Below are 22,785 nucleotides of genomic sequence, written 5' to 3'. Positions count from 1 at the left end.
GAAAGACCCATATATGGGTCCACTGTTTCCAGCAGGAACTCTGTGGTCAACTTAGGGTGCCCCCAAGGTGTGCAGGGGGTGGGAAAAAGGTGGAGGAATGGAGATACACTAAAGTCTTGCAGTCTTGGTCACTGGGGGTAGCATCATGGGGGTTCATTGGAGCATTTTGCGCCAAGCAGCTATGAAGGTGGCCTCAGAGTTCACACTTGAGGCCTGGCTTGTCTCCTGCACCTGGTTCCCCAGTTCCCACCTCTTCTCAGGCCTCCCTGTGGGTCCTTCCACCCCCAATTGCTGTCCCAAGCTCTGGTGTATTGTGCCAGATCTGTACTGTCAGGCCCTAAGCCAGGCTGTGCTTTGTCTCTCCTTTTTCCTCTCTGCCCCTCAATCTGTCCCCTCTGACCCTCTCTCTGACCCTCTCTATGCCTGGCCTCTCTGGACTGGAGCCCCCTCACAGAGCAAAGTGGGGAGATCAGGGTCTTAGCCTGAAGGATGGCACATCAACCCTGGTTGTTCCATTGCCCCAGATGCCACTCAGACTCGGGATCTGAGGGCTGAGATGTGGCGGGATGGCTGTTTGAGGGGTCCTGATGATGGTGGTGATGGTGGTGACCATGACAATGGTGGTGAAGGTGATGGTGGTGGTAGTGGTGATGGTAATGGTAATGATGATGGTAACGGTGGTGATGGTGATGGTGGTGGTGGTGGCGACGATGGGAGTGGTGGTGGTGATGTCAGTGATAGTGATGGTGGCGATGATGGTGCTGGCATTGGGGTGCCAGAGGGGCGGTGGGGAGGACTCTGCCGCCCCATCGAAGTGCTGAGAGACAGGGTCCGGTCGGCCTTCCTTCTTCATGAGCTGGACTCAATGTCCTGACTAGTCGATGAGTAGCACCAGGCATTTGGTTCTGTCTCGGTGCTTGGAGGGATGCTGTGGTGGAACAGTGAGGCAGGCCGCAGTCCGGTGGTTCCTGGGTGGGGGTGGGGGACTCATCTCAAGGCCATGATGGGTAGGATGGTTGAGGTGCCAAGAAGGGTTTGGGTGCCCCTTGTTCAACCCTGCCACTCACTGTAGCCTGCAGCCCCCTCTCTCGGCTGCTTGTCCAGAGCCTGGACATGAAGCTCACCCTGAGGCCTGGTCCAGGGGCCCCTTGGCTTTTCCACATTCCCTCTTCCTGAGACTTTATGTTATTTTGTTTTGTTTGGGGCCACACTCAATGATGCGTAGGTCTTCCTCCTGGCTCCCTCCTCAGGAATAACTTTTCGTGGTGCTTCGGGGACCCTACAGGGTGCCAGGGATCAAACCAGGCTTGACTGCAATACAGGCCAAGTGCTCTCCCTGCTGTACTTCCAGCTTCTTCCCTGAGACTTTATTGATTTTGATTTTGGGTCAGATTCAGCAGTGCTCAGGCGTTAATCCTGGCCCTATGCTCAGGAATCAGTCCTGGCAGTTCTCGTAGGACCGTAGGGTTCTGTGTGCAAGGCCAGTGCCCTCCTGGCTGTCCTGTGGTTTGGGCCCCTTTCCCAAGACATTCAAGGATGGTTATTGCAGGTCACAGATTTGTCTAAAGCCCAGAGGCTGGAGTCCCTTCCTTTTATTCTGCAGTGACTATTGCCGCTTGCCTAAGTCACTAGTACCCTGTTAGATGCGGCTCAGAGTTGGATCATATCATGGCTCTTAGAAGCAAAGAACTGGGTGACCCTGACACAGACTCCACCGATTGCCACCACTGCCACTTCTAGCTGGATCTCCTGCTCCCGAACTGTAGAACTTTCTTAGCACCCTCCGATAAATTCCACATCCCCTTGCCCCAGCCACCCCTTGTCCCCCATCCCTAGTCACCACCCACCTGCTTCTGTCTCCGTACCCACCTGGTTCTCTGGTTATTCCCAGGAAGGAAACCCACAGCTAGTAATACTTGGAGGTTGTTTCCAAGGCCCCCCATGTTTTGGGGGGCCCATGTGCACAGCTATCCCTGCGGCTTGGGTGGACTCTAAGCAGCTTTGGGTGAAGTTGCACCTCACCTCTCTTCACCCCCGGCTCCATTTGGGCTAATGTGGGCCAGAGCATAGGACACACTTCCTGTCAGGGGGGTCTCAGTGAAGCATGTTTGGGCTGTGCTGGGGGGTGTAAGAGGCAAACCCTCGACTGGGGACAAACAAGTCAGGGGAAAATATGTAGCAGATTTGAGGGGACTCCCTCAAGCTCCTGGTAACACCCTTGGGCAATAGCTGACATTGGGTGTGACCACAGACCTGCCTGTCAGTTATGTCCTTGTGTGGGAGGGTCCTAAATGAAGAAGCCCAGACCCCTGGTACCCCAGTGAGCTAGCTATGAGCCTTAGTGGTTGCTCCCTGCCTGGTGCTGAGCTCTAGGCCCTGCTGTGGCTCTTTCTGCCTCCCCCAGGGCAGCCACTTCCTGTTTTCTGTTACCGAAAAGACATTCGAGGAGGGACTTCCTATTTCTGGGACTTTCTAGTCTCCTCAGGGTGCTGAGCGAGGGGCGTCTCTCTGTTGTCCATTTTGCCCTGTCCTGGATATGCAGTCTGAGGCTTGGGGCGAGCAGGAACCACAAAGGCCTTTTAGGGAGGCGAGCTTGGGCCCTCAGGATGCTTGTCGGGTGGCCCTTTGGGGCTCCTGGGCCGAACCTGACTTTGCTGGAGGTAAGTGCCTACACACTTGAGCCCAGTGAGCTGAGCTTTATAGGATCCGCTCCCCTGTGTCTCTGCTCCTGCTCCAACAGGGTCTGGTGTGGGCCGTGAGGCTGCACCCGTCCTGCCCACGTTGGACCACGATTGCTGTTTGTTTGCATCTGGTATTCTTGGGGTGCTCAGTGGCCACCTGGGCAGGCCTTGCCCCCTGTCATGTTAAGCAGCAAAGCAGCCTGAGCGGAAGAGAGACAGCCACTCTCAGTGTCCTTGGCCTCCCACGGTGGTGGCAGTGGGGGATGTCACTCTCCTATGAGACAATCTCAATATCAAAGTCTTTGGAGGTGATTTATTGTGGGGCCGTGGAGGGTTTTTCAGCGAGATTTATTGGGGACCCTGCACCCTGGGCCCATAGTTCTCCCCATGACTGCTTTCCCAACCTCCAAAATAGCTCCGGGTTGCCCGGTGGCTCCCATAAGTGGCTGAGAAGAGGTTATGGTTTTGTGCTTTCCTGGGGTGACACATTTCTGGGAGAAGGAAACTCAAGACCGTATCTGCCTTGGTGCTCCCTGGGGCAGGCAGAGCTCTGAGAAATGACGGCATCAGCCACTGGGAAAACAGGACTGATGTCTGTCCTTTGGGCCACTTGCTCAAAGGCCCCGAGGGAGAGCAGGAGGCTGGGTTATCCCAGGTCGTGGGAACCCAGGCTCGACTGCTGGGGCCCCAATAGGGCAGCCAGGCTGGGTGGGGGCATGAAGAAAGGGACAAGTGCCCCCCCCACGGGCCCTTTCTCTAGCTAACAGCCATGAATGCCCATGCAGACAGTTGAGACATAGGTTGCTTTGGAGGACTCAGGAGATTTGCAGAGTGAGAGAAGGCCCTGTCCTCCAGGGCACCCCTGTGCTAGGACAGGGCAGATCCACTGTGCTATCTGCAGGGCCTGGAATCTTCTTTTAGGCTAAGGCAGGGCAACCGGGGAGGTTTCCAAGCATGGCCTGCTTGGATCTGTGGGCAATGTCCCTCCTTCTGATGTAACCTGGGTTCTGTCTGTGGCTGAGGTTCTGGGCTTTGGTTCAGCATGGGGGTGTGTGTGGGGATGTTGGCCCTCATGAACCCAAGTTAAGACTTTTGTAGGTGGTGCTGAAGACCCTGGTTTTTGTCAATGTGAGGGCCCTGAAAAAGGTGGGTGCACCTACAACTGCTTCTGATTAGATGGACTTTTTAGTATTTATTTCCCTCATGAGCTTTTTTTTTATTTTGGAGGATTGGAGGTAAAAGTAATAGGGGATTTGCCTATCGTTTTAGTAGAGTTTCTGGTTTCTTCCCATTCCTGGGTTGACTCCCAGGCCCCATCTACTGACAAGCAGTGCTCTCAGACATGGTGGGGATATTGCCATGGGCTTACCTGGGCCCTTCTGGAAAAATCTATGGCCACACTTAGACATGGCCCTTCTTCATGGAGCCTCCTTGGCTCCATGGCACAGGTGGGCACGGAGACTCCAGATCCAGACCACTATAGAACATGGCCATGACTGTAGTAGAAAAACCAGGATTTATTCCAGTTTATTTCCATCACTTGGTGATGTACAGGGCTCACTCTGTGCTCTGTTCTTAGGCATCACTCCTGATGGTGCTCGTGAGACTATTGGGGATACTGGGGATCAAACCCAGCTTGACTGCATGCAAGACCAGTGCCCTCCCTCTGCTCTACTATCCCTCAGGGTCCATTGAGTTTAGTTTAGATGTGACAGTTGCACCAGTGCTCAGGCCCATTAAGCTGCCACACACCACCCAGGACCCATGAGCCAGTTCTTAGATGGTGGCTCGCCCCATGTCCTGACTGTTGTGTGGCACAGGATTGACACATGAAGTTAAAGTCTTTATCATCTGTGTTGGTTGAAAGGAATAATACATCACCCCTCTCCCCATTTCCTATTGCTGTTGTGACATTGCATACTGGAGTGTCCATGGAGGGGTGCACAGAGACTGTGGTGTCTCCCCATCTCAGCTCAAGTGCTGGCCAGGACTCTCTCTCCCCTTCAGCTGTGGAGCCTACACTCAGTTCCAGTACTTTTTGGGAAATCTTTTCCAACAGTGCTCAGACAGCACAGAGAAGGCAAGTTGGGTATGGGTCATGCTGTGCATCCCTCTCTATGAGGGTCACACACTTCAGGCCATGGAGCAGCTGGAAATGGCCCCTCTGGGAACAATAGATCTGCCAGGGCCCTGGACTCATGCTCAGCACATGTGGGACAGTGTGTGTGTGTGTGTGTGTGTGTGTGTGTGTGTGTGTGTGTACTTGAGACTTAGTGCTCTCAAAGCAGGTACCTAAACCCCTGTGCCATACTGTGCCCAAGAATTCACATTTCTTCAAGGGTCAGGTGTTGGTTGAAGTGGACATTTTGCCCACAGAGGGAAACTGCCCCAGCACTATTTGTTGTGAAGGTGCCAAGTCCTGCCCCCAAACTTTGGGCCTGTCTTAGAACTCAGCTATGCACTCTCATCTGTGGTACAGGAGGAAAACCAACCCGCCAAAGGGTACAACAGACTTTGACTCTGGACCCATGGGGGGTGTCCAGAAGGGAAGGAAATCAAAGGGGTCACTAGGGAGAAAGGCGATTCTCCCTGATGCTTTAATCATAGTCAGTAAAACAAGGTGAAAGAAAAAGCAAGCTGGATTATTGGTGTGGGCCCAAGGGCCTTAAGAAAAGAATCTGGTCAGCCTTCCAGTCCCCAAATGGGGGACTCTTCATTTATTTGACAATCTTGGTTTGCTCCTCTGTGCTCTGTAGTTTCAACCTGTTTGTTGTGCTAGAATCACAAGGTGATATTTAATTTGGGGGGTGAGGTTGTGAAAGACATTGCATGCGTGTGTTTCCTCTGGTTTCAGGTTCAGGGAATACGGAGCCATATTGAATTAATTGGGAGGTATTTTATGTATTTTATGGAATAGGTTGCGGTTATTTGGTAGTCTTTCGCAGTCTTCTGCTGAGAAGTGATGAGATGGTCCCCCCATTTCTGGGCTCCGGGGTGCCCTAGCCCTCTTTGTCAGCTGCCCTTGACTCCTGGGAAGGAGGGCATGCTGGCCTAGTGGCTCCAGCACTGAGTACACCAGGTCCTCCTATTATCCTGAAGATTTTTACAGACACAGCTCTGCCGGGCTCTGAGGTCAGGCCTGTTTCTCCAGGCCCCTGGAGCTTACCCAAAGATGCGTCTTCTCTCTGCTCCCCTCAAAATGCTCCCCTGGAGGAGACTCCGGTGAAACTCAATCAGCTGCCATATTCCTGTGACCACTGCTTCAAGTTAGATTTGGGCCAGCCTTGCTGGCTAAGAAGAGATGGCGGTTCTGCAAGGCCACCAAGGCAGCATGAGCAGATCTGGCAGTTGCCACACATGGAGCCTGGTATTCCCTGCAAATCACCTTCCACCAAGGGGATACATGCTGCTCTGTGCCCTGAGGGACGGGACCTGAGGACACCCACTCTTTTCTTGAGGGAGAACTCCAGTTATCCCCAATATAGTCCTGCCTTTAGTCATCCCAGTTGGTCACTGGGATCCAGGGATCCTGGTCCTGCCTACCTTCACCTTCATTTCCCTGCCCCCGCTCCCCCCAGGAATTAGGGTTTGGAATTTGTTCTCTCAGCCATCCTTCTGCATTGGTGGTAGAGAACCTTTTAGAAGCTTCTAGAAAGAGATCTGGTGCTAACTAATGGCTTCAGGGGCCACAGGAACCTCAGCTGGATCCAGGACAACCCCTGATGCGTGATGGTCTGTCCCTGATGAGGGCTATCAAGAGTGTTCATGCAGCTGGCTAGTGGGCACAGGGGAGATCTGGGCATCTCAGTTCCCCTTTGTAAGAGTTTCCTGGAGTTCCCTCAAGGATGGCTTGCGGGGAGAGCTGGGCCCAAGGCGCTTTCCTTCCTGAAGGCAGGCTCCTCGGAGTTTGTATACAGATGGGTAGGGAGAGGCAGGGGTAGGAGTCAAAGCAGGGTGGGGGAGGAATTGGTTGTTTCAAATTTCCAAATATTGGGCATCTGACTGAAAACTCGAGGGAGCACAGGCAGCTCCAAGCCACCTGCAGGGCTGTCTTCTCCTGTCCTTAGAGCCCAGGGGCATGGGCCCCATAACTTCCTAAAAGTAGCTCAGGAGTGAAACAGGACCCCCACTCAGATCTGGTCCCCAGTGCAAGGCCTCGTCTCCCACCCATGTTACCTTCTTTCTGTTTTGTTTTGTCTTTGGGCCATACCCTGAGGCACTCAGGATTTACTCCTGGCTCTGCACTCAGAAATCACTCCTGGCAGACTCAGGGGACCATATGGGGTGCTAGGGATTGAATCCCGGCAACCTCTCTGGCCCCAATCGTGCTACCTTCTGAGGGACTTGTGTGCCCACCTCCCCCACTATGTCTCTTCAAAGATTTCCGTGTGGAAATCTTTCCAGAAACAAATACCAGGCCTCAGAGTAGGGGAGGCAGCTGGCGTGGTGGTGGGACTTCTCCCCAAAGTCAGGCAAGTGGACCACTGTGAGGAGGAGAGAAGGGAGTGTCTCCAGAGGCAAAGGGATGAAAAGAGTCTGGAGAGAGGCCCTGATCCCTGGCACCACAGGCTCTCTGAAGCCGAACCTTTTCCAGGGGATTCCCAGCCCCCCAGCACAGAACTAGGTATGGTTCTACCAGACTCACAGACTGGCTAAATTTAGCACTTTCTAATTCTATAACAATAGCAACAATAAGGGGCAAGTGGGGTGAGAAGCACCCCAAAGCAGTGTGTGGACCCCCGAGCATGTGAGAAGCAGAAACAGGGCTGTTGAGTATGGACTGGAGACCCTGGGAAAGCTAATTTCTCTCTACTCCAAAAACATGTTCCTTCACGATGCTTGGGCACCATTTCTGTCCCTTTCCAGAATGTTCCTACCATTCAAGGACGGGCTTCACAGAGCTGTCTCTGACTTTCTGCTTACTCTGAGGTGTCACATCAAGAGCCTGTGACACAATGGTCACCTCTGCTTTGTTGCCATCCTCTGCCCCTTCTATAAAACTCTCTGGACCCCCAATTTACTATTTTTATTTTTGGGGGCCACACCTGGTGATGCTCAGGGGTTACTCTTGCTATGCGCTCAGAAATCGCTCCTGATTTGGGGGACCATATGGGACGTCGGGGGATTGAACCACGGTTTATCCTAGGCTAGTGCTGGCAAGGCAGACGCTTTACCTCTCTGCGCCACAGCTCCGGCCCTGGACCCCAAATTTTATAGGATATTTTGCTGAAGGTTTTGGGTAATTTAACATTTGAATGATGGCGGTGCTTTCTAAAACTGACTTGCAAAATTCCTGAAAACTGAGCAGTCAACTTTGAATTCTTTTGGTTATTTATTTATTTATTTATTTATTTATTTATTTATTTATTTATTTATTTATTTTTAAATACCCGAATTGGAGAAGGTTGAAGTGTATTTGGGGAAATTCCTGGATGCCCGAGATGGGGGAACCCGGAGAACTCAATCCTGGGAACCTGCAGAGCCCCATTTCTCGACTTCTCCTTCTCCTGGTGTGATGAGTGTGGCTGAATCTATTGTCAACTTTTTCTGATGTCTGGGTTGGATCTGGGAAGATGGCAGAAGCCCCGCTTTTGAGCAGGGACCTGTGACTTATTCTGAGTCCCAAGAAATTGTATATATTATATAAATGCAACTTATATAGAACATATATATATATCATATTCTTATAATATTAATTCTATATAATTACATATCTACATCTATTTTATCTATGCATATTTTAATGTATATCCTATAGCATAATATATAAACATATTTACATTCAATAATATATATTTATAGATGGTAAAATTTTTATATTATTTATACTATTCATATATGATTCTATAAATGTACTTATAAATGTGATATTGATATATAATTATATATCTTATATACATGGTTTTATTTTATTTTTGGGTCACATTCAGCAGCATTCACGGCTTACTCCTGGCTTTGCATTTAGGGATCACGCTTGGCGGTGCTCAGGGAACCATATGAGGTGTCGAGGATTGAATCAGGTCAGCTGTGTGCAAGGCATGCAAGGCAAGTTCCCTATACTCTTTACTCTCTAGCCTCAAGGTAACTTTTCTTCCCCCCTGACAGTGGGTCTGTGGATTTCAGATTAGCAGGCTTCACTTTATTTATTTATTTTTTTTAATTTGAACCACATTTGCCAAAGCTCAGGGGTTCCTTCTGTTCCTTCTGGGTTTGCACTCGGGATCACTCAGGGGATGCTGATGTTCATATGGAATGCTGGGGATCAAATCCAGGTTGGCTGCATTGAAGGTAAACATCCTACTGTATTAACGGTCCAGCCCAAGCATCACTTTTCAGTCTAAATGAACTCACCCAGTTGGGCTTGGAGATACTTTTACAATAAAGATGTCCATACTTACTCTGAGTTCACATGGCCGGGAGCTTGCCTGGTTCTTTGCAGTATGGCCTTGGATCTCATGGGCAGGCATGCCACAGAGCTCGATAGAACCATTTCCCCTCTGCACATTGGACCATTGGATATGTGTCCAGAGATCTCAGGAGGGTCAGCTCTCTCTCTCTCTCTCTCTCTCTCTCTCTCTCTCTCTCTCTCTCTCTCTCTCTCTCTCTCTCTCTCTCTCGGTTTTGTTTTGGGCCCACACCCCATGCTGCCCAGGGATTACTCCTGGCTCTGTGCTCAGTAATCACTCCCAGCAGGCTTGGGAGACCCTATGGGATGCCGGGGATCAAATCCAGGTTGGCTGTTGCTAGGCAAACACCTTCCCTGCCATGTTATCACTCTGGCCCCTGCACAGCTATTTTATTTTATATATAAAAATATAAATATAATAATGTAATATAATATAAATTATAGTTTATACATTATAATTGACAATTATACTCATATGTATCTATTTATAAATTATATATTTATTCCTATTTAATAATATAATTTATTATGGTTATAATAGGATATATAGAGTATAATGTTTATATAGATAAGTATGTATGTATTTGGACCTCTCCTGATGGTGCACAGAGGTTTCTCTTGGCTATACATTCAGGATCCTGGCAGGGGACAAGCACCAGAGTCCCCTTCAGATGACAGCAAATGAGAGCCAGGATCAGCTGGATCTGAATCCAGATCCCACCTGGCTGTAGGACACGTCACTTCTGCTCCCAGAATCTTCATTTCCCTTGCTCGTGTTCATTTCTTGGGGGTCATCACCGGTCTTCAAGGGGTGAAGAACTGGAGAGACAAGAGAGGGCAAGACAGGCCATATGCCTTCCATGCAGCCGACCTGGGTTCGGCTCCCCTGCACCCCTCTAGGAGTGACTCCTGAGCACTTCTGGGCTTGGCCCCCAAACCGAGGAAAGGGATGTGGCAGGCCGGCAGCACTATGATAATGTGTGACTTGTTCACAGGCGGCCCGGCGTGCTGATCGGCTCAGATGCTGTGGGATGGAGGCACCGGAGCTCACCTGTCCACCCTCCCCTGCCCGGGACCAGCCAACTCCCAGCACTGTGGGGGACCGAGGGGGACAGGCCTCCTCCCCCAGCCTGGCCTTGGGCCCTGTCATCCTGCCACTCCCCGAGCTGGGCCTGGCCCCTGCCCTGTTCCTCAAAGCCCTGCCCATACCTCTGTACCACACGGTGCCTCCCGGGGCCTTCCAGCCCCGTGCCCCTCTGCTGTCGGGTGGCCTGGATGCTGGGGGCACTGTGCCCTTCATCCTCAGCCCTCTTCGGCAGCCTGAGGTGTCCAGCCCTGGTCAGGCGGGGAAGCCAGGGGCACCCACCCTGACAGTGAGCCTCATGGGTGCCCTGCCAGTACTGTCTCCGGGAGTGGGTCCTGCACTGGGCAGCCCAGGTAGGGTGCGGAGTGCCAGCAAGCATGTGTGCCCACACTGTGGCAGGGACTGCGGAAAGCCCAGCGTCCTGGAGAAGCACATTCGCTCACACACAGGCGAGAGGCCCTTTCCCTGCACCAGCTGTGGCATTGCCTTTAAGACCCAGAGCAACTTATACAAACACCGGCGCACCCAGACCCACCTCAGCCACAGCTGCCCCACGACTCAGCCTGGCACAGAAGGCCAGGTAGACAGCTGGACCCCTAGCAGGACAGAGGGGACCCCGTCGGTGACACCCCTGTCCCCAGGCCCAACACCCATCATGCACCTGTCTCCTGCCCCCAAGATCCTAGATGTGAAGTTGGAAGCACCAGGGGATGAAGAGGGTCCCTCACCCAGACGGAAGCTTCTAGAACAGAAGTCACCCCCAGTTGGCAAGCCCAGTGGCCCACTCCAGTCCTGGGAGAAGGCTGGGGATGGCCGGGCCAGCGAGATCCGACTGCACAAGTGTGAGAGCACGGACTCGGGGTACCTGTCCCGCTCCGACAGTGTTGAGCAGGCCCTGGCCCCTGGCAGCCCCCTGCATAGTCTGTCTGAGCATAGTGCTGAGTCCGAGGGTGAGGGGGGGCCCCCAGCGGCCCCCAGGACAGGCCTGGCCCTGGAGAAGAAGCAGCTGGAGGAGCGTATTGCCAGGCTCATCTCACACAACCAGGAGGTGGTGGCCGATGCCCAGCTGGAGCACGTGCGTCCCCGTCGCTCTCTGTTGGGCCAGCAGGGCAGCCTGGACCTGCCTCTGCCCTACACCTTCAAGGACTCCTTCCATTTCGAGCTGAGGGAACCCCGCCACAGGCCCGGCCCGGCCCACTCTGCCCTAGGCCCGCCGGACCGCATGCGGCCCCTCTTCTTTCACTCGGTGCCCACGCAGCTATCTACCCATGTCGAGTGCGTTCCGGTCACCCGCAGCAACTCACTGCCTGCCGTGGAAGGCACCCGCACCTGGTCAGAGCTGTCTTCGTCCTGGGACCCCAGTCCCCGCAAGCACCGGCCTCTGAGCTCCTGGCCTGGCCCAGCCCGGTTGGGTGGTGGCTCAGGGCTGACCATGGGGACTGTCCCCAGCAGCCACCCCAGGGCTCTGGTGAGACAGACCGCTGTGGAAGATCTGCACTGTCCCTCCGAAGAGTCAGAGGGTGATCGGGTGGCCAGTAGAGGCCGGGGTTCCAGGAAGGCTCCCTCCAGGAAGCCCCGAATGTTTTCAGAGGAGAAATGGCAAGTGTATGGCCAAGACACCTTCCAGAGGCTCTACCAGAAAGTGGACAGTGGCCACGCAGGGGGGCGGAGGGCTGTGGAGAGGAACCCGGCCTGTGGGGGCTTCTCTGTCCACGTTCAGTCTGGGCCCCAAGCTAGCCTGCCAGCCCCCAGGACTGTTTCCGTGGTGGAGGCCCCCAAGCTGAGGGACACAGTGACGACAGCAGGAGGTATTGACCGACCTCAGGGGCACAAGGCCATGTTGCTCTCTACTCTCAGCTGCCAGGTAGCCCCCAGTGTGACCAGCCAGAGTGACCTCCCGCTGGCTGCCCAGGAGGTACAGGACTCCTCCCCAGCTCTGTATCCTCTTGGAAAAGTTGAGTCCAAGAGGGAGGGAGGCCTTGGGGGTGTCCAGAACCCAGAACTGCCCAACAGGAGCTTGAGAGATGCCCAGCCAGTGGAGGGGGTCCCGTCAGAGACCAAAAAGTTGAAAGTGCAGGGACAGAGCAGTCAGGAGACAGAGAGTGGCCCCTGCAGGGACAACATTCAGCTGGGCCAGGCTGTGTCCTCCTCTTCTTCCTCCTCCTCCTCTTCCATGACCCTAAGTGGGACCAGAGCTGAGGAACCCCCAGTGCACCATGAAGGTGCTCTGCCCAGGCGGCGTCTCCAGTTGGCCACCCTGCCCCTTGCAGACCCTGTGGATGCCCCTTTCCCCCCCAAATATCTTCTCAGGCTACCTCAGGGAGAGCACAGGGCCAGGAAGCTTGACCAGGAGCTCCCAAGTGGGAAGGGTTGGTTAGAGGACCCTGTAGCCACTGTGGGCTCTGAGCGGGGGCCCCTGCCATGTTCAGACCCAGTTCCGAGGTGCAAAGATGGCTTCACAGAGGGATCCGGCAGATACAGACCAGGGGGCAGGAGAAAGGGACAGCTGCAGAAGAAGGATGGAAGGGGGGACCCTGACACCTCGGTGGATGGGGACTGTCCTGGGGTGGAAGCCTCTTTCTCATCCACTCCCCCCTGGAACTCTCAAGGGGCAAAGGATGCCCTGGGGGAGGAGGGCAAGGCCAGTGTTGGGGAGAGGCCCCGGACTCCGGGCAGGGACCAGGAGCAGCCTCTGGACAAGCCTCAGGGAACCTCTTCCCCTATGCTAGAGGGGCGTCATGGCCCCTATTTCTGCAGCTCAGGGACTGCAGGGGGTTGCAGGACCCCTTTCCCCTCTCTGAGGACCGAACCCCAGCTGACCTGGTGCTGTTTGCACCGGAGCCTGCCCCTGGCACGGGGGCACCAAGACATGGGTGCCTCCACCTACTTGGCACCGTCTGTGGCTGGCACCAGAACCCAGGCCCCTTGGGTGGCCTCATCAAGAGGAAGAAGCCCCCACATCACGCCAAAAGGACCAGCACAGCTGCAGGGGATTAAGGTGAGGGCTGGCAGGGGCAGATCAGGGAGTATAAGGTATGGGCTGGGGAGGACATGGGGTGTGAGATGAGGACTGGGGGCAAAGTAGAGGGGGTACAAGGTGAGGGCTGGTGAGTTTTCAGCTGGTGGGTCGCCCCCTCGAGCAGAGGCTCTCTCCTGCTCAAGGTTGAAAGCCAAAAAGTCTCCTTGTGAGAGATCCTAGTCAGGAATTATGGACCCCCACCTTCTGCAGGTATTTTGGGAGCTCTAGGGGGTCTTAATTGGGGGGTGCCTGAATGTTTGCCTTGTGACTTGGCTTTAGCCAAGTTTTGGGTGTCCTGAGCCACCCTGAAGAGGATAGGAAGCACATATGTGCAGAGGACAAGGCCACATAGGAGAATACCCTACTCTTCTTTTTGGGAATGGGACGGAGGGGGGGCCTCAGGTCGATCTATGGTCGTTGGGTGTTGGGATCTCTGGAGAGGGGGAGCAGGAGATAATCAGGACTTTTGGGGCCTTCTGGATAACACCCAAAGTCTGAACATTTCTGGGATCCCAGACTAAACATCTGAAAACTTCTAGAAACACTCAACCCATTAGGTGAGAAAGGGTCTTGGGCCGCAGTTTCCCCAGACACTTGTCTGTGCGGAGAGAGATCTTGTATGTCGATCCCTTTAGCAGGGCTGGGCCTGGTCTCATGCTCAAACCTCGCTTTTTTCAGTTCTCCTGCCCGCCAACTTCGGGTTTGAATGCCCAATCCTGGGCACCAGGGCCAGACTGGAAGGACAATCAGCCTCGAAGGAGGACCAAGAGGGCCCGTGGGAACAGCCAGCAACACAGACTGAGCACCACCTCTAAAAGGTAGGGGTGTGGTCCATCACTTCCAGCACAGATGTGCATCTATCTGGTTAGGACTGCCAAATTACACCAAAAGCCCAAGGATGCATGGAAGTTGGGGGTGGGGGGATTGAAGAGGCAGCAGCTTTGGGGTAGTAGGGAAAGAGTTTCTGTGTTGGGACTTGAGCCTGTGCTCAGCGACCACTTAGTGGCAGGGCTTGGTGGACCCTGTGTGGTATTGGGGATTGAACTCGGGTTGGCTGTGTGCAGGGCAAACCCTACCCACTGGCTTATTGCTCTGGCCTGAAGATTTGCTTGGTTTTTTTTGGGGGGGGGGTGGGTGGGTCATACCTGGTGATGCTCAGGGGTTATTCCTGGCTCTGCACTCAGAAATTGCTCCTGGTAGGCTCGGGGGGGGGGGGGGCCATATGGGATGCTGAAAATTAAACTGGAGTCCATCTGGGATTGGCCATGTGTAAGGCAAATGCTCTACCCCTGTGCTTCGTTCCAACCCCTCTGCCTGGGGTTTTAAAGTAAAAGGCATTAGCTTGTTACACTCCAGCCTTCCTCCATGTACCCATTCCCACCTGCGAGTCTTTTTCCTGGCACTTTCTGATGCAGAGGATGCATATGTGAAATGAAGGAGTGGCAGGCACATCCATCTAGTTTAAGTCCTGCAGAAAGAGTTTGTTAATTATTTACAAATTTTATTGCCTGTTTTTTTTTTTTAAATGATGCAAACACTCTGTGTCCTCTGCAGAGAAATGAATACACGTAGCAGGGCTCAGAGAGGATGGTTCCCCTCTCAACCACCCCCAGCTCTGTGCAGAGGAAATGTGGCCTGTTTTTCACATTGCCCGGCCAGGCTTTTCTTAGTGCTATGGGTGTGCTGAGAGTGGCAGGAGTGGTGAGACTGGGGGCTGCTTCTAGAATGGGCTTTTTATCTGTTGTGTGGTGTGGTCCAAGAGTTCTACTCTGAGACCAGGTCGGCAAAAAAGAAAGAGCAGTTGGAAGGTCTTGCATTTCTTCCTGAAGCCCTCACAGGACAATGGCTTGTTGGCACCATCCCAGGCTCAGGTATTTGGCCCTTCTTCTTGATGCTAAACTCCATGTTGATTTAATATAAAATATGAATATATATAAATAAAATATGAAATATATAAAGTCCACGTGTTGGGCGAGACTTCCATCAGCACAGAGCCTGTATCCCCTCAGCCAGTGGGTCTGAAGATTTCAGGGTAACAATGAAGAAATTAATTCACAAGTAGTCAAAGTTTCATCAGAGTCAGCTTGTTTTATTCCAAGGCCCTATCCGCCATATGCTTTTCCTCACATGGCTTCTATACTAAGCTCTTTCTTCAAGCAGCTTCATGTCTGTTTCTCCTCCTCTAACTATCAGCCCATATGCATTCTGGTCTCTATGTCCTCAGTCCAGCATAAAAGAGCCATAGGGTCAAAACACTCACCATCATTGGTGTCTTCTCAGGTTGTCAGGTCCTGTGTTGGTGTTCAGGCACCAGTTGCTGTTTTGATATAAAATATAAAGTATAAAGTCTACTTGTTGGGCTGGCGTGTCTGAAGAAGGGTTGTAGCAGTGAAATAATTCACAGGCAGTCAGAGTTTCTTTGGACTCAGCTTGCTTTATTCCAAGGCCTTATCCACCATATGCTTTTCCTCACATGGCTTCTATGCTGAGCTTTTGCCAAGCAGCTTCTTCTTGCTGCTTCTCCGCTGGCTCTCTACTAGACTCTTTCTCTTTCCTCCCTTACCCACAGCTAGACTTTAAGATCCAATCCCCCCCACCTCAGGTATGGGCAGGTCTGACCATCCAGGAGGGATCAATATATCAACAGCAAGCTTAGGGCCTTGAGGGAAAGGATGGATACCTTTCTCTTCAAGTGACAAGCACCTCTGGCCTTTCTTGTGCATCTTACCCAGAGGCTGAGCAAGAGGCAGCCTCTTGGAGAGATGAGATTGTTGTTCCCTGCACCATAAATGAGTGTGGCTGGGAAAGTCAAATCCATGAAGGTATACAGCAACCAGTTGGTGCAGGCTCTCAATCTTGTTCCTGGTTCGCATCCCCAGTTTTACTTGGGTACTCTGAATGGGGCTAAACATGGAGCAGAAATTCTCTGTGAGGTCTTTGCTCACAGAGCAGAATTAGAATTCCCATACCAGGTCGATCACTTTTCTTTTTTTTTTTCTTTTTCTTCCACTTTCTTGTTTTGAAAATGAAAAGATAATTACAGTCAGGTTGAGCAAATGGATGGCAAAGTCCAGAATTTGTATTCAGAAGGAATACAGTCCTGTTATCATGTTTGTTTGTGTGGAGGTTTGTAAAGAAAACAAAATTGTGCCATATGCTAAAAAGGAACAATGCAAAAAAAAAAAAAAAAAAAAGAAAAAAGCAACACAGAATGATGTGGTTTGTGTATTGGATACTAGTAGTTTCAACTCACGTATGGATGCTTTGCAAATCAATGAATCCACTATTAACATATAATAATCCATATTCCATATTCACTTATAATAATGTTTTGTGTCTTTAAAATCAGTTATAATATTGGACTAAAACCCCTCACCCCTCAGTTGTTTAAATTAAATGCCGTATTTTGGACTATTTGCATGTGTCTGCATACTGACGTGATCCATTGATCTCACTTGCTCTATGGTTCTGCTCCCTGAGTAGAATGCATTTAATTCCCCATCCTCCTCGTGGATATTAACAGTTGTTCCTAAAATATTTTACGGCCAGTATGGTGAATTTACACATGTAAGATGGGTTCTAGAAACAGACCTAAAAGCGAAATTGCTAGGTCATAAGACAATCACGATTACAGCTTTATAAATTTATTTCCAAATCACCCTTTAGACTGGATTTATCCATTTGCATCCAAGCTGGGATGGATTGTTTCCTTTCCTCCACATCCTTATTAAAGTTGATCATTAGCAAAAATTTCAGTGCTTGGCCACCCAATGGAAACAACTTGTAGAGGAAACAACTTGTATAACTTTGAGACTTGTGTACTTTTTGGTTGTTAACTGCTATTATCTTCTCATTGGTTTTTGTGTCATCTAAGGCCCTTCCTCTGCTAGCCACCAAGACCTGTGTAATGGTCTTGCTTCTTTGTTCTTTTTTGTTAATCATCAGATCTTTCTTCTTGGGCTATTTTCTTCTGTGTGAAGCATAGTCTTTAGAATTTCTTTTGGGGAAAGATTCTCATTTTAAGTAACTAGAAAATGTATTTATTCCATCCTTGTTATTGAACCATTTTTGCAGGGTATACAACCTTAGATTGACAGTTCTTTTCTCTCAGCACATCAAAGCCACAACATCCTTTGATTATCATTTTGCAGCTAAGAAGTTAGTCTACTCTGTCTTTTGAAGGTCTTTTATCTCTGGATACATTTTAAAATCTTTTCATCTTTGATATGCTAGTTTTTCTTTGATGTATAAAGGCATATGGTACTTTTTACTTATTCCATTAGGAGTCCATTGGGCTTTTATGATTTCTAGATGGATGTTTACCTAGAACATTCTTTACCATCATTCTTCAAACATTAGCATTCCATTTTTCCGTTCTTTCTGGGACATTGGAATAATGTATATTGAATTTTCTCTGTCTTTCATGTCTCTTTACCTCTTCTTTGATAATTTTGTTTCTCTGCTATACTTTGATTAGTTCTGTTCTTAAAATCTCACGAAAATTTTAAATCCACTGCATGTTTTGAGATCCCTGTTCAAGCCTATGGAATTGTTTTTTATCTGATGCATATTTAAAGTATGTAGTTTAGGGGCCAGAGAGATGGTGCAGCGGTAGGGGATTTGCCTTGCACGCGACTGACCCAGTTTGATCCCCTGGCACCCCAAATGGTGCCCTGAGCCAGGAACAATTTCTGAGCGCATAGCCAGGAGTTACCCCTGAGTGTCACTGGATGTGGCCCAAAATCCAATAAAAAAAGAGTATATAGTTTAATAAGGTCAGAGATATCCATACATCTGTGGGGAAGCAACATAATCAAGGTAACATATCTATATACAGTCTTCAAAGTCTCCCCTCTTTTCTATCCCTCTCCTGTCCCCAGAGAAGGAAAGTGTGCTTTTCGGGTCTGGAGATAAACATTTCCTAGAAATAGAATGACACTCTATGTGATCCTTTTCCCTGCATGACTTTCTATACTCAGCTTATAATTATTTTGAGGTTCAACTGTGTGGTTGTATGTATTAATAATTAATTCTATTTTTTATTGCTAAGTAGTAAGCCATTGGATGAATAGATCACAAATTGTTTATGCATTTCCCCTTGGCATTTGGTTGGTTTTGGTTTTAGGCTGTTAGAAATAAAGCTACTATAAATATTGATATACAGTTCGATGTGTGCTTATATGCTTTAAATTCTCTTGGGGGAAATATCAGGCTGTGTATTGTCTGCCTCTTAAGAAAGGCACATGACTTTTTGTTGTTGTTGATGTAATGTTGACATTTCTTGTATATGAATAAGATTGTGTATGTTTTAGGGGCATGATTTCACACCTCTTCAAAATGCATGTTGCCTCACCAGATGCATCATTAATTTTTGAAGAAGCTGCCAAACTGTTTTCCAACGTGGTTGTTTCATTTATCATTCGTGCTAGTAGTGTGTGAGCAAAGCATTTCCCCATCTTGCCATCATTTTAAATGGAAGCCATTCAGGCCATTTTGTGAGAAATTGAACGCGGAGCAGTTGTCACGGCATTTTCCACCTTGAGCACTTGATGACTTCTTCACATTGAACCTGGGAGTAGGATATTCAGAACGGAATTCTTTTCTCTCCCCCTCTTGTGAGGTTTTTCAATTGATCTTCAGTTCCAATTTTTCTTTGACTTTGTGATTGTCATTAAAGATAATGGCCATGTCTCGGGGTGACTGGGTTGACAAAGTCAAAGAAAAATTGGAACTGAAGATCACCCCACCACCCCTCTAACTCCTTCCTCCGGAACTCCAGGGGCTTTTCATGGCCACATGGCTGGGCAAGCCAGCGAGGTGGGTCCCTTGGAGGAGCTTGTGGGTTTTCCTAGGCTTTCCCCATTTCCCTCCCGGCTCCAAAGGGAGGGTCTGGGGTGGGGGCTCTGACCTTCCGGTCCTCTAGCTCGGGAAGGACCTCCTTCCTGGGAGCAGGAGGTTCTGCCAGCATGGTGTTTGGCAGCCCTCCGCCATGCCAAGGCCTCTTTAACCAGGCCTAGGAAGGGGTGTGGGACATGGGTCACCCCAGCACCCCCCTAACTCCTTCCTCTGGAACTCCAGGGGCTTTTCCTGGCCACATGGCTGGGCAAGCCAGCAAGGTGGGAATAACAGCACAATAGGTTCTGGCTTTATGACTTACCAGGGAAGTTTCCTTATTAAACCTGTCCATTGGGAAACCGCATGGGGGCAATAGCCCCCACGCAGAAAACTATAACAAATATTTAGATATCATTATGTTTCATTTGCTTGTCATATTCTGAAAGATGTCCAGGAGCTCGTTTTATTTCTTTACTCCCTCACTCCCATCTCTTGTTACCCCACATTTAACCATTTTTCTGTACTAATGATTTTTGTTTTGACCAAGGTGGATTACATATCTTTTACAGTAATTTTTTGGGTGGAGTCTGAAGCTTCAGCAGGCAACACGTCATGGCAAGGTTCCATGCTGTAGGCTTTTTGGCCAAGATAAGGTGAAGTTGCAGCCTCAGCTGCCTTCCACAGCCTTCTCTCTCCTTCCTCCCCATCCCCAGGGTTATTCCTGGACACCTGCTCAGGGTCCCAACAAGTGGGTTCCCGTGAGGTGCAATTTAAAAGAGACCCCAGGCTTCCTTGTTTCTGCAAGGGGCTGGGAGGGGACTGGTGAAATTTCAACTTCCAGCAATTAGGAAGCAAACGCCTCTCGGGGAGTCAGAAGCTTCAGCAGGCAACAAGGGAAGGACATGGCTCCATTTGCTCTTAGCTTGTCCAAATCACAGACCAAAGTGGTATCTTGGAAATAACCCCTTCCCTTTTGACTATTTCTAAAACATAAAAGGGACACGTGTATCTCCTTTGTATATCTCAGATGTATTTCCTTAACATCTATAACTCTTTTCAAACATCCTCATATAGTGACAATTTTGCCCACTAGACTTGTTATTTGATTGTTTGATTATTTTCCCCCTTTGAGATCTGTTTTATAAGCAATACTGGTAGAAGAGTATCTCTATAGATTTCAAGTTTGAACCAAGTTACGGGGAATGTTGGACTTTATTTGTCGGTCCCCAGATACACCAACAATATCTCATGGCATTGCTTCTTTTTTTCATAGGCTCATTAAAATGGGAAAATAATACATATGCAAACAAGTTCTTATCTAATAGAGATGGGAACACAAATTTGGTAATTTTGTTTGTTTGTTTGTTTTGGGCCACACCTGGTGGTGCTCAGGGGTTACTCCTGGCTGTCTGCTCAGAAATAGCTCCTGGCAGGCACGGGGGACCATATGGGATGCAAGGAATTGAACCAACCACCTTTGGTCCTGGCTCGGCTGCTTGCAAGGCAAACACTGCTGTGCTATCTCTCCGGGCCCACAAATTTGGTAAAGTAATTAGGCCTTTTACCCTGAACATTGGCATAATGATTTGATTTGGCTTAGGCCTCAGAAGAATGGGCGTCGCCCACACACACCTGAACAATGGATACCATCTATGGAAACAACCACAATTGTCTATAACATTACCAGGATCCAAGCCTCTACCAGGGAAGACCTACCACTGCTTTGGCATTGACTTACTCCAAAGAGTGCTCCCAATACCCAGACGACTCAGCAACAGTCTGCATGCAGGGCAGATCGCTCCGCATTTAATGGTATGCTGAAACTAGAGGATGCTCCACATCAGCCTGACATCGGTGAAAGAAATGCACAAAATCCAGAGTCTTTAAATATAAGAATCTGAAACCAACAATAGCTAAAGTGTGAAAAAGTTTCACCGGGACCACGGAGAATGACTCGGGTTTGATGGACTGGTATGCTTGGAACCCAGAGTCGGTCTTATGCCATTAAACTTCTGGGGTGAGGCCTTTTTGTAATCAAGCCAAGGATGTTTTTTTCCATTTTCTCCATTTTTCTGGACTTATGCAAACAACGGCGATTGCCACTATCACACCTTTACTATATATTTTTTTACTCTTATCCTTTAAGGAAAAAAAATTCAACTAACTGAACTTAAAAACAAATAACGGAAGTAGAATGCCTGTCTTGAATACAGGCAGGGGATGGGAAGGGGGGAGAGGGTAATGTTACACTGGTGAAGGGGAGTATTCTGGTTATGACTGTAACCCAACTATGATCATGTTACTTAAATAAAAAATATATTTTTTAAAAAAGATAATGGCCAGCAATGTTATTAACAAAACAGACCCTCTCACTCCATGAACTCCCATGTGTTCCTTGGGAATCTGAAGACATGGGTGGTTCAGAAGTCTGATGTGGAGACCATCTTTCCTTCCTTTCTTCCTTTTGTCCTTCCTTCTTTCCTTTTATCCTTCTTTCTCAGCTGTTTTCACAGCTTACTCCTGCCCCTGTCTGGCAGAACTCAGGGGTCCATATGAGGTTCCAGTATCTAATTCAGGTCAGCAGCATGCAAGGTAATCACCTGCTCTGTACAGATGTACTATCTATTTCTTTAGCTCCTAATTTTGAGTTTAAAGAGTTTTTAAAACATATCTAGATAAAGTTTTGATTCTATCTTTTTACAGATGTGATTTGCAAACATTGCCTTCCCATCTATACCCTTTCTTTTGATTTTGTTATTAGCATGTTTGGGTTTGATCTTGTCCGATCATGAGTCCTCCCTTTGGACTATGCTCTCAGTGTCATAATTGGAAACAAAGATACAAATAAAACTTTACCTAATTCAGAGCTACTAAAGCTCACCCGCAAAGTCTTCTAGAGTTTCAAGTTATAGGGCTGTTTTTCAGACCTGTGATCTGTTTCAGCTTCATAGAGCATAGTGTATTATAAAACAACAAAGTCATTTCTTCTTTTGCATGTGGTTAAATAATGGTCTCAGCACCATTTGTTTCTGTTTCTCTTTGCGTATTTTGATGTGAAGAACACAGTATCTTCATTTTGCTGATTTAAAGATTTATTATGAAGTTTATCAACTCAAGACTATGGTATGTACATGACAATAGACAAATAGATTAATTACATGAAATAAAGACCACGGAAATAAACCACACACACAGCCAATTGAATTTTGACAAAGGTTCTGAGGAAATTCAGTGGAGACAACTGAATCTTCTGACCGCTGGTACTGACCTGTTTGCATCTTGACTGAGGCATATTTTGATGGGTTGGACTTTTTCTTACAAAAATACTACCAAACTGGGACCGGAGTGGTGGCGCAATGGTAGGGTGTTTTCCTTGCATGCGGCTGACCTAGGACTGACCACAGTTTGATCCCCCCGTGTCTCAAAATGTCCCTCAAGCCAGGAGCAATTTCTGAGCGCATAGTCAGGAGTAACCCCTGAGTATCACTGGGTGTGGCCCCCCAAAAAACAACAACAACAAAAAACAAACAAAAAAGTTCTACCAAAGTATATATCTAATATACTTACCCTTGTATGAAATGAGAAGTGAACAATTATTTTCTCCCAGTCTCTGGGGTTTGTTTACATTATGGTCATTATTTCCTTTGGTGTGCAGAAGCTTTATAATTTAATGTCCGACTATTTTTTTTGTTTTTGCTTGGCCAATGGCATTGAATCTTTGAAGATGTTCTGGAGTGTTTTGCTAATTTTCCTCTTGAAT

General features: G+C 49.1%; 1 protein-coding gene across 1 annotated transcript in view; it reads left to right on the top strand.

Annotated features, from left to right (window-relative positions):
• The window catches only part of ZNF831 (zinc finger protein 831), a 71,285-nt gene that overhangs the window by 5,633 nt on the left and 42,867 nt on the right, over positions 1-22,785 (top strand). The window contains exons 6-9 of the mRNA XM_049777033.1: positions 2,741-2,797; positions 5,833-5,903; positions 10,083-13,169; positions 13,869-14,008. Of these exons, the coding sequence (XP_049632990.1) occupies positions 2,741-2,797; positions 5,833-5,903; positions 10,083-13,169; positions 13,869-14,008 (3,355 nt within the window). The remainder of the gene's footprint in view (positions 1-2,740; positions 2,798-5,832; positions 5,904-10,082; positions 13,170-13,868; positions 14,009-22,785) is intronic.

Source organism: Suncus etruscus, chromosome 7, assembly GCF_024139225.1.
Source record: "Suncus etruscus isolate mSunEtr1 chromosome 7, mSunEtr1.pri.cur, whole genome shotgun sequence".
NCBI classification, from domain to species: domain Eukaryota; kingdom Metazoa; phylum Chordata; class Mammalia; order Eulipotyphla; family Soricidae; genus Suncus; species Suncus etruscus.
Note: the sequence above shows the minus strand (reverse complement) of the source record. Positions and strands in the feature narration are given on the sequence as shown.